Below are 12,372 nucleotides of genomic sequence, written 5' to 3'. Positions count from 1 at the left end.
TATGGAACCTCAGACAGCCAACCTAATACAAGATTATTCACTCCTCAAATGAGCATGACTAACTCCCACTGCTAATCTTGAGGTTTACATACACAAAGAGGCAACTGTTCAGAAAGGATCACAAGTTGCCATCTATACCCTGAAAATCGCAGATAAACCAAACTACTTTACCAGGTGTCAAGTATCAGAGGGGTAGCCGTGTTAGTCTGAATCTGTAAAAAGCAACAGAGGGTCCTGTGGCACCTTTAAGACTAAAGGAAGTATTGGAGCATAAGCTTTCGTGGGTGAATGCCCACTTCATCAGACGCAAGACTTGCGTCTGATGAAGTGGGCATTCACCCACGAAAGCTTATGCTCCAATACTTCTGTTAGTCTTAAAGGTGCCACAGGACCCTCTGTTGCTTTTTACAGATTCAGACTAACACGGCTACCCCTCTGATACTTGACACCTGGTAAAGTAGTTTGGTTTATCTGCGATTTTCAGGGTATAGATGGCAACTTGTGATCCTTTCTGAACAGTTGCCTCTTTGTGTATGTAAACCTCAAGATTAGCAGTGGGAGTTAGTCATGCTCATTTGAGGAGTGAATAATCTTGTATTAGGTTGGCTGTCTGAGGTTCCATAAAATACCCATGATTATGCTCGTTTTAATTAAAAACATTCCCAGCTGAAAGTGAATCCTTGAAAACAAATGTCCCCAGATACAGCACGTTTTGCAGATACACAGGACCTGGGAGATAGTTTTGTGCGCAGTCATTTAAAGTGTGACGTGGTGGGGGCAGTCCTGGGCTAATGCTACAAAAGGTGGTGTATTGTACATTCCTGTAAAACTCCAGGTTTTCACTGCAGCTGCAAAGCTGGCTGAGCTTAAGGAAAACAAAACTGTTTTCCCTGGTTTCTGGTTCTGTGTCTGATTACATGGTAGCTCTGCTTGGTGGAATGTCACTTCCCCACCTCCAAACTCTCCTTAAAATAGTGTGTATAAATGTGGGTTTGGAGTTTTGTCATGGAGCATTGTTGTAAATTTAAAGTTGAACTTCAAAACTTCAATTTGAAAGTTTTAAATAGAACCTATGGGAGAGAATAGATTTGCCCCCTAACTACCATTGACATGTCATTGGCACTTTCCCATAAACTGCACAAACAGTTATGATGGCCTTTTCCACATTAGATAAATATGGAATGCTAACCACTGTGTGATCCCCTTAGCATGCCTGTAACACACCTCTGGTCTACACGGAAAAGTGCCCCCAATAGTGCTCAGCATTTCAACCAAGAGTCTTCGGCTGTGTAGCTGCATACACGGCTGGCACGTAGCATAAACTTACTAGCTGCTTCCGGCCAAGGGCGGGAGAGTGAAGGAGAAGGGGCTTCAGGGCTCACAACTTCCTTCTCTCTTTCTCTGTGTGGGAAATGAATGACTTCCTGAATTTCATCTTAAAACTGATGAGTGGAATCTCTCACCCCATTTTCCTTCCTTTTTTCCCCTGTCTCCTCATTCCTTCAGTACCACACGTTCATTATCGCCACCTGTGCATGTCACACACTCTTCCTACTCCCTTTTATCTTTCTTGTCCCTTCACTCCCTTTCTGTTCCTCATCATACATACCTTTTTCTCTTGCTTTCACTGTGATGCAATGACTAAGAAATAGTGCCAGGGCATTTATGGGAGTTCACTTAAGAATTATGGGAGTTGCGAGCTCTTTTTCCTCAGTTCCTTTTAGCTCTCTTACTGCTTGCAGAAGGCCTTTTGAAATTTCTCAGATGCCACTGCTTCAGGCAGCTGTACCAGGAACTGTAGACCTACTGGGTTGTCGATACTTGGGTATGGTCCCATCAGTTTAGTTACCAGTAGTTTAGTACTCCAGCGCAGATACAGCCTAGGAGTTGGCAATTCAACATACCCACTCCAGGTGACTGTATAACATGAAATATTGTATACTGTAGTGTTTGAAGTCAATTAAAATATTAGAATATCTTTAATTGGACAGTTTTTCAGGTAAATAAGATAGCTGCCATTACTTGTTTGGAGGAGAAGAGGGGAAGGAACCCAGGGATTTGAAAGAATCCTTGACCAAGTAAACAAGATCTTTCTCAGACAAATGCACACCTTAAACTATGTTCATCATCCTTTCCTCAAAAGATTTTAAGTCCTCAATATGATGGGCCATATTTGTCTCTAGTGAGTACAATGACGCTAGATGAGTTTGGCCTACTGTATCTACAGAAAACAATGGAATAAGTACATGATGTAATGGCTCCCTTTTTACAGTTGGAGGGAAACAAACATTTCCATTGTAACTTGCTTAAATCATAGTTCAGGCCCAGCATATTTTGAATCTTTAAATTGTTGTTCATAAAGAATCTTTGCCTGTCCACTTTTACCCCATATGACTTGAACATAGCTTTGGGGAAGCGGGGGAGAGAATAAACGTGGCTGGCTTCCAAGATCCAGTTTTTTTTGTTGACTTGGAACATATTTTGCTAGGAGACCTACAATTAAAATGTTCAATTGGTTTAGCAGAGTAATTGCTGTTGTGAAGACATTTGACAGATTTATGATTTTGGAAGTTATGTCTTTCAGCTAGTGTTGAAATCAAAATTCAGAGTAGCTCCAGGGACGAAATAAGCCTATTTAATTTTTGAGTCGGCTTCTTAAATTTATAATTTCATTCTAAAATAGTAGTGTACAACAAACTGATTGCCTTGTTTTCAGAGATGCTGATCATCCACAGCTCCCACTGAAGTCCTCTTCACTGAAAATTAGGCTATAGTTTCTTAATTTTTTTAAAAAAAGATCTGAGCTTCCTATTGCAGAGAGTAGAGAAATAACAGCAAAGATGAGCAGGTAGCTGTTTAACTTTTTTCGTATTGAATAATCCTAATCAAAGATCAGTGAGGGTACGTCTATACTTACCTCCGGGTCCGGCGGTTGGCAATCGATCTTCTGGGATCGATTTATCGCGTCTTGTCTAGACACGATAAATTGATCCCGGATCGATCCCGGAAGTGCTTGCCGTCGACGCCAGTACTCCTGCTCCGCGAGAGGAGTACGCGGAGTCGATGGGGGAGCCTGTCTGCCGCGTCTGGACCCGCGGTAAGGTCGAACTAAGATACTTCAACTACGTTATTCACATAGCTGAAGTTGCATATCTTAGTTCGAAGTGGGGGGTTAGTGTGGACCAGCCCCGAGTTACTAAGAGAGGAAGCCAGATGAGTTTTGAAGCACATTTCATTTCTGACTGCATTTACAGGGAACCTTGTATGCATACAGGGAATGTTTTTAAGGGCATAATAAATTGAGTTGTGCTATCTGTAGGAGATCCTCAAGTGACAAGTGCTATATAAATCCAAATTTATTAGCTTCCACTGTCATTTCTTATCCAGTAGATCTTTCTCCAGACTTTAATTACCTTTGTTCTCCTTCATGGGAAGTTGTTCCTGGTTAAGAACACTTCTGAACTGTAGAGGACTGTTTCTGCTTCTACATCAAATCATTGAGCAGTGTGTGTACCTTAGAGTGACGCAGAGAGCATTTTGACGCTTCACATCTCCTCTTTCAACTCTTGGCCTGAAAGAACAAGCATCTCCAGATTTTTTTTTTTTTTTCAGAACTCTAATATCTCAGCAAGGGATGGGGATGCAATATATAGAACAGATTGACTGAGACACGTAGCCTGTTTACATAAACAGAAAGTGACTTCCCTAGCATCTCATTTTGCTCAGTACTTTTCTGTGAATTTTTGTGGTCTTGATTAGGACTGTGTATGTGCAGTGGTCACTAGTGAATGATGCCAAGTGCTTTAAGCTCAGAGTGATGAGCTTAATAATAAGGACATGGGTGTGGCATGCAACCTACCTTGTGTATTCTACTAACTGTGTGCCATTATCTTCCAGATGTTTCTTACTGTGTACCTCAGTAACAATGAACAACACTTCACTGAGGTGCCAATTACACCTGAAACCACCTGCAGAGATGTTGTGGAGCTGTGTAAAGAGCCTGGGGAGAGTGACTGCCACCTGGCTGAAGTGTGGTTTGGCTCAGGTATGAGAGATGCAGCTTTTGTGATCATTCTATTTGTTTGCTTTTATTGTTTTTATTACCATAGCACCTAGAGGCCAAGGCCTCATTGTGGTAGGCACTGTACAAACATACAGTAAAGAGATAGTCCCTGCCCTGAAGAGTTTACCATTTGCCTTCCTTTCCGTTAAGCTCTTCACTGGAAATACATGCTATATATGCAAGACTCTGTAGTGACTGGAGAAATGTAACGTCCTGCGGGTCTAGAGACTGAAGGCTGAGCAACTGACAGGGGAAGGGATTTTAAACAAATGGTTTAATGTGTTCTGGGGATTTATGTAATTCCAGTGCCTCATGAACATTTTGGAGACAGGATAACTGCTAAATGAAAAGGTGGGAGTTGAATTTTTAAGTCATGAGAATTAACAATACTTATGCTTTGAGAGCCCGAAGAGGTTCTCCAGCAAAATCAGGGAAGATCAGACTTGGCATTCCTCATATTTATAACCTTTAAAACAAGCAGCACATTCTTTTATTATTACGTTTTAAAAAACAAACAAACAAAAAAAGCTTCCAGGCCTTCATACAGCATAAATAAGCTCTCCCCCCCCCCCCCACCCCCCAAAAAACCCTGACACAAATCCAATTTTAAGTGACCTTCTAGGAAAGCATTTTTTATTGTATAATTCACTGATTGTGCAACTTCATCTTAATCATCATAAAATCCAGAAAGAAAGACAAATGAAATCAAGTTCTTGGTTTACTTCGTTGCTTCATTATTTTGAATTCATAGTTACTATGAATCTTTGCTCTTACATTTATTTTCCAAGTGGTGTTGTACAGCTCACTGGAAGAGAACTGTGTATACATGCTTTTAGCTAAGAAAGAGAGAACCTTGGAGTTTGCATGTCAGTTAGGATCTTGATATAGGCCAGGGGTAGGCAACCTATGGCACACATGCCGAAGGCAGCACGTGAGCTGATTTTCAGTGACACTCACACTGCCCGGGTCCTGGCCACTAGTCTGGGGGGCTCTGCATTTTAATGTAATTTTAAATGAAGCTTCTTAAACATTTTAAAAACCTTATTTACTTTACATACAACAATAGTTTAGTTATATATTATAGACCTATAGAAAGAGATCTTCTAAAAATGTTAATGTATTACTGGCACGCGAAACCTTAAATTAAAGTGAATAAATGAAGACTTGGCCAACCACTTCTGAAAGGTTGCCGACCCCTGATATAGGCTCTCATCCTGCAAACACTTATGCTCATTTAATTGTCCTTTTGAGCTCAGTGGGACTTCTTCCCTGTTTTTGCAGACTCAGGGCCATAAAACATAAGGAGTTTTATTTGTAAAACCCAGTCATTAGCTGTATCGGTTGTATTCTGGAAAGAGATCCTTTAAAGACTAGGTAATGGAGACCAATGCACTTTCCAAGAAGAGATGCAGAATCAAGCAATAAAGCAATGACCTATGTGTGTGGTTTTATGCATCACCTATCCTTGTGATGTCTAAATGCTGTTTGTACAGCTATGGTCATGAGCCATATAAAAATAAAACTGGTATCTATGGAGTGTTCTCTTTTGTAAGAAGAGGCAAGTGAAATTTGTTTTTTTGGGGGGAAAAATTGAACTAATATCCTATATTCTGGGAACTCTTGTGTTTACTAATGGAATTTTGTATTAATTTTTCAACACAAGCATTTACTTACCTTTCTACAAAACCAGTATTTACTGGTTACAAATATAAAAGCTATCTGCATGTTTTAAATTGCATTTCCTAGCAAATAATTTAAACAAGGTGTAAATTTTTAACCAATCAGTTATGGTGGATTCTCCATCACTGACCATTTTAAAATCAAGATTTATTTTTCTTAAAAGATCTGTTCTAGGAATTATTTTGAGACATTCTATGGCCTGTGTTATCGCCTAAGGTGTCACGAGACGATCACAATGGCCCTTTCTGGCCTTGGAATCTATTAATCTATGAATGAAAATGGTGTAAGGCCAAAAAAAAAAAAGATGCCTTGGTGTAGTATGAAGTAAAAACACATTTAGAAAGGGATATATTTGATCCAAAACAATGAATGTGCCACGAGTAGTGGCCAATTATTTCAAGTGCATCACATTTTATCCTGTGAGAAAATTGCTGTTCAACTCTTCTCACCTTTAAGATGAGGCTGTGCAAAATGAGTCCACTTTATTTTGCAGAGATTTAGGAGCTAGACAGTTTAGAAAAATTGTTTTCAGTGGCAGGCAGCTATATAAATATAGTTATTAAAACTGTAAAGTGACTTAAAAAACAAACAGGGAGACAGGCTCTTCCACTGCTGATGAAGAAAATAGAACTATGAGGTGCATCTTGAAAAATTAGGGCTCTCCAAATTAAATTACTGGGGTACTCTTTGGGTATCACTTCCTCCTCCTCTCTTTTGTCTGGTCACATGTTACAACAAACTTTTCTTTGGTTCAGGGAGTTTTGGCTTCTGTTCCTGGAGCCTATTAAATCTCCTGTGAGTGTTGGCGAGTAGATTTGCTGGAAACAGACATAAGGGGCTCTTTCTGCAGGAGCTATACATACTGTCTCCACAGTGCTCCCATTCTCTTTTGGTTTGAGGAATAGGAGGCCAAGCTTTAATAAATTGTGATCCTCTGTGTGGCATCATATACCCTGCTACTAGATCACTTTTGACTAGGAAAACTGTTTCTACTTCCTTAATTACCAAGAAAAGTAATTAAAAGGAAGGAGTATGTATGTTATGTGGCTTTTAGATACAAGGGAGGAAGAAGTGAAAACAGAAGACTTCTGAATGATCCTCTTTGTCCTGTCCTTGGGTAGTTTGTGTTTCATTTCTATTAGAACTTGAAAAAATCTGTTTTGACCTTCCTTGAATTCACCAGTTAAGTGTTGACAGCATCCTTGTGTAAAGGGCAGCTTCTTAATTTTGATTACACAGTTCTGATCAGAGTATTTCCTAGTTCGCTAGGAATGTGCCTCATCAGTCTTTTTATATATTCTTTGTTTAAGAAGATGTGAATCTGACAGAGGTACCTTTTTTGCATTGGGATTTAACAGATGAAGAGCTTTTCTAGCTGTCTAGACAAGTAACCGTTGGGAGACTGCTTTTTCTGTAACAGTGACCTAGTTGCTTATACTGTAAATCTAATCTCTTCCGACAGTGATTCCAGAAAATTTCCCTCCTAGACAGCTTCAACATAGCTGAGGAATTTTCATTTAAAGAAACCCTTTTTATATTGTTAAAGAAGCCATTCAGATACTATTGTATCTGTGTTTACTTTAAGCATGAATGCCCCCTTATAAAACTTAACACCACAAATTCCTTTTTGTCTAAAATTAACATTTTACCTCTGAGACTTAGAGTTTTTCTTTTTTTAAGCCAATTCAAGATGAAATGCTTCCTGACTTAAATCATTGCCCTCTCAGCCTTATCTCTGCCTTGAATTTAAAAACAGCAGATTCTCAATCCAATAGCAACAAAAAATTGCCTCCATCATCATGGACATTTACTTGTATGTTTATATCACATCATTCACCCTCCATTTGCTCTTGTCTTCTAGAGTGTAAGCTGTTCAGGTCAAGGACTTCTCTTTTCCTATGGTTTGTACAGCACCCAGGGCAATGGGGCCTTGATCCTGATTGGGGCCTTTAGGTGCTGCCATAATATATAAATTATAAATAATAATGGAAGTTCCACATATGTGGAATTTACTGTTGTATCTCAGACGTTGTCTATGCTCAGGAAAAAAAACTGTTTACAAACAAGGTATTAATATATTGTTGTAAAAAGCCTAGTATAGACAGAGCAAGTTGTAGCCTTACCTTGACCAGCTCTGTCAAGATGAATCCTAAGCTAAAGTTACCTCAGCTGGGTACATTGAGGTAAAACTACAGCTTGTGTCTACGCTAGGATTTTTACATTGCTAACTCATTGTAAACACAAGCAGATTCCCCTCCCCCCCCCCCCCCCCATGTGGATGAGGCCTCAGACAATGCTGCTGTTCTTATTTATTCTTTAAATAATACTTAACCATTTACGTGGTTTTTAGCTAGGAAACTAAAAAAAATCATTGCTCATGTGCAAAGATGGAAGGACCCTAAGTCACTCTAAGCACTTTCCACCTCTAGATCCCCAGTCATGAAAAAGTGGTAAAATTGCAAGAGAAAAATATGTTAGGGAGGGAGAGAACAGGTAGATGGAAGTAGCATACACAAAAGTATTCCACTGGGCCAAAGATTGGTCACTCTAAAACTCCTGTAGGAGTCAAAGGGCCAAAGAATGATGGACTTGAAACTTATTTATTTATTTGTAAAGGCCTGATTTCTGGTTGCGAAAGAGGGGAGCAGGAATGGGAAAATTAATTTATGCATATAACTTTATTTTAGCTTAAAAAAACTGTAGATTAAAAACTCACAGCCTCTTGGATACTTGCCACGTGAACTTAGACTTCCTATTGCCGCCTTCTCCTCCTCCTTTGTTTTCTCTCTGAGGCACGAATCCGAGATGTTAAGTGTTTGGCCTTTTCAGAATCATCAAAAATTAAGCCTGGCGTCATCCAAAATGCATACGATCTAGCAGGAAATAAAATTGGCAACAAATTCTGCTTTCAGCGGTATTGTGCCAGATTAGTGGCTGATGTAAATCAGCATAACTACACTGAAGTCAATGGAGCTTGGCTGACGTTCGCTGTCTGAAGATTAGGCCCAACAACTCTTACCAGTGAGCATGAGTAGCTTGAGGCACATCAGGAAAAGATGGATGAACTGGTCACCACAGTAGAGTCTTTTCTTTGTCCATACTGCTTTTGTTGTAGGATCCTTTCCACCCAGACAGGGCATAGAAGAGACATTAGTGTCCAATAATATCTCTGTATTGCGAGGTTTTGTGTCATGTGTGCCTTTAAAATTCAAAGGTTATAGGAAGATTTTAATATATTAAAGGGGTTCAAAAACTTTCTCTTATTGATATAAACTCTTAAGGGTTGAATGGTGTTTTAATTAGGCAGATAGTGTCAAACATACAAGCTTGCATATTTTGACCCGAGTTATTGATATCCTAAAAAATAGTACTTGAATACTTAACCCAAAAGTCTTTATCTGAGCTTGAGTGCCTAAAGCTGCAGTCAAGCAGTGAGTCACCATTTGTTGGTATAATTAAGGGAAGAAGAATCCTTTCTTTGGCCACCCTTTCTTTTTTTGGCCACTGACCCTAATTCACAGTGGTATTGGTAGCGAAAGCTTCTCCATAAGATTGGCCTCCTGCCAGTCCTTTGGTTGCCATTTTAAAGGCATGGAGAAATAGTCTTATCTGAGGTACCGCAGAATTGGAGGAAAAGCAACTTTAAAATTGGTTCCTTGAAATGTTAAAAAGCTCAAATGATTTCAAAATATAGCACTAGCCTGCTATAGACCAAAGCCATAGACTATCTGCTGGCAACCACTTTAGTTGCAGCATTGCCTGGGAGGTCAGTTTGCACACTCCTCTTTCATAGCACCAGATTTTTGTGGGTTACTTCCTTGTTTTTAGAGGTGTGTATGCATTTTCAGGAACGCACTCTGTATAACTCCTATGTTTACATGTTATTGTGTCAGTTAATAAAATTTTGGGGATTTTTCTCCTGCTCACTCCACAGTGTTTATGGTGAGTGTTTATGTGAGGCACAAAAAGCATTAGAGGGATGTGAAAGAGGTCTTACTGTATTGGTGTTATGCTTTTTCAGAGCGCCCTGTAGCTGATAATGAGCGGATGTTGGATATTCTGCAGCACTTTGGTGTCCAGAGAAACGAGGTTCGTTTCTTCCTTCGCCATGAACGTCCCCCTAGCCGGGAAACAGGTATGTAGTGATCTGAATTGCTCAAATCTGACTTAAAAGAACAAACTAATTTAAAAAAAACAAAACAAAACAGGAGTACTTGTGGCACCGTAGAGTATTCCTGTTCTTTTTGCGGATACAGACTAACACAGCTGCTACTCTGAAACTAATTTCAGGCATTCTTAAGGCTAGGTTAACTGTTGCATGTATTATGATGGCTACAGTCTCTCCGACAAAGAGCCGGGGATCCTCGGGGGCACTGTTTGGTCTGACCGTCATTTTGCCTGCAAGAGAATGCTACTGCCAAAAAACTTAGACTCACTACGTACACTAAATATGACTCTATTAAGTTTCAAGCAGAACTGGGATGGTTTAATTTGTTCTCCCCCCTCTCCCCCCCCCCCCAATTCTTGTATTATCTACAGAAACCCATATTTGCCAAACTACTTTCTGTCTCTATGGGTTTTATACAGCTATCCATCACCATGGTATATGAGCTCATTCTGTGTTAAATAGATTGGCAGTAGCAAAGTCTCTACAGGACTTCAATGTTCCCCCAAGAAGTATCTGCTGTTTTTTCTGCTATATTACAGTTACTGTGACAATTGCCCATTTCCGCCTCCATTTGTTTATAATCTGTCTTCTGTGGGTTTTACCTGGAGAATATTTTACTGCTGTTTACTGATTGCAGAATCAGTAAATATTATTTGGCAAATTTAAAAGATGTAATATTTTACCCTTTCCAGCTGTTTATAAACCTGTATGTGTTTTGGTGTTTGAATGCAATGCACTTGTCTTTCACATTCTTGGAATGTGATAATTAATAAAATTGCTTTGTGATTCTAATTGATAAAGCATATAAAAGCATATATCTTTCGGTTTACAAAATAATGTTCATAATCATCCGAATTCTCTCCTGGAGCACCTTTAAGATTTTTACTTTTAAATGAATGTGAAGTGACGGTTTGGGGGTGGTTTTTTTTGTTTTTTGTTTTTTTGTTTTGGCCATTTGGTCTTCATATTTCTTTCATTAAAAGTGTTTTATGTACATTAAAGTCAGTATGATATAAACTAGGTAAGCAAATCTTGAAGCTCAAGAAATTTCATATTGATGATGAATAAGGAGAATGAAAAGCTTATTCTAGACCACATTTATCTAATAAGACCCTTCCTCTACAATTTAGATGGCTGGGCATAGTTGTTGTTAATCCAAACTAATCAGGATTCAGAACAGAGGAGGGGGGTGTCTGTCTGACTTTAGTTGGCCTTAACTTGGCCAGATGCTGTATCCACATAGAAGCAAGAACACTGCCACATTTAATAAGTCTTCCAGTACCATACTCTCACAGTGGGCATAATGTTAGTTCGCAAAATGCTGCATAAAGATGACTTCTTCCTACAGCATACAGGGGGCATAGGGTGAGGTATGATTTGGCACTTGGCCTCTCAGTATCTTTAGTATGTAAACATTTCCGTAGAATTGAACAAGATTGTAGTTTTTAGGTAAAGATGCTTCCTGATAATTCTTGTGGCAGTAAATGTACTGGATTGAATTAAACCTAGAGACAGATCCAGTGTAAAATAAGTATTTTCCCCTAAAAGTGTGAGTATCCAGCCAAAGATTCAAATGGTAAGTATTAATGTTTTAGGCAATTCCCAGTGACACTAATTTAAAAGCAACATCCAAATAACATTCCAAAATGCTTTGGTTCACTTGCATTTTGGTCCAGATCATACCCTATGCAGACATTACCTGTGTACGGGCCAGGCTATTTCTGGTTTCATCTCCTGGAGTTTGTCATATTCATTCAGGTTAGCAGAATAGTATATGGTATGTGAGCCCTTGACTTTAAGTATATAGGGACAATTGCCTAAGATGTTTGCTGACGGAGGGAGAAAATATTGAACCTACTTATTTGGGTCTTCTAAGGGCTTGAGTTCTTGTAGTATACAACCATTTAAAACCATCTTGCCTTTCAAAAATAAATGTTGACATTAAGTCACCATAATAAAAAAAAAAACCTTTGTGATTAGAGATGAAAATAACCCACATCACTAAAACTTTTGTTAGTCGTATGAAAATACTCCCCCATCACATTTGTTTGTTTTTTTTTTTGTTTGTTTGTTTTTGTTTTTCCACGAAGTCATGGGGTGAAATCCTTGTCACTGTGAAGTGATGGGGGTGGGGTGGGCGGCAGGTGTTGGCCATTGACTTAAATGGGGGCAGGATTTTACCACATTTATCACCGTGGTTAGTGTGCTACAGAGTGAGACTTCTACCTGAATTCTTGTTTAAAAAAATAAATGCTTCTCTGTTCAGAAGAGTGACTTGGGTTATTGAATGATCTTAAATAACTTTTTTTTTTTTTTAATAGCATGTAGATTTCTCATTCACAATAATGTGACCTTGTGCCTCCTCTTCCCCCCCGCCCTCCCCGAATTTGCCAAGACAAACCACCAGGTCTACATATCATCCCTGCACCAGAATAGAGAATAAACTCCCTCTGTTATTGTT

The 12,372-nt window shown here is 39.1% G+C and overlaps 1 protein-coding gene across 2 annotated transcripts in view; it reads left to right on the top strand.

Moving 5' to 3' along the window:
- Positions 1–12,372, top strand: part of TP53BP2 (tumor protein p53 binding protein 2) — a 57,969-nt gene that overhangs the window by 19,077 nt on the left and 26,520 nt on the right. For both annotated transcript variants that reach the window (XM_034764658.1, XM_034764659.1), the window contains exons 2-3: positions 3,898–4,045; positions 9,765–9,878. In XM_034764658.1, coding sequence (XP_034620549.1) covers positions 3,898–4,045; positions 9,765–9,878 — 262 coding nt within the window. The remainder of the gene's footprint in view (positions 1–3,897; positions 4,046–9,764; positions 9,879–12,372) is intronic.

The sequence above is a fragment of the Trachemys scripta genome, chromosome 3, assembly GCF_013100865.1.
Source record: "Trachemys scripta elegans isolate TJP31775 chromosome 3, CAS_Tse_1.0, whole genome shotgun sequence".
In the NCBI taxonomy this organism is placed as follows: Eukaryota; Metazoa; Chordata; order Testudines; family Emydidae; genus Trachemys; species Trachemys scripta.
This window is presented reverse-complemented; position numbering and strand designations above follow the sequence as displayed.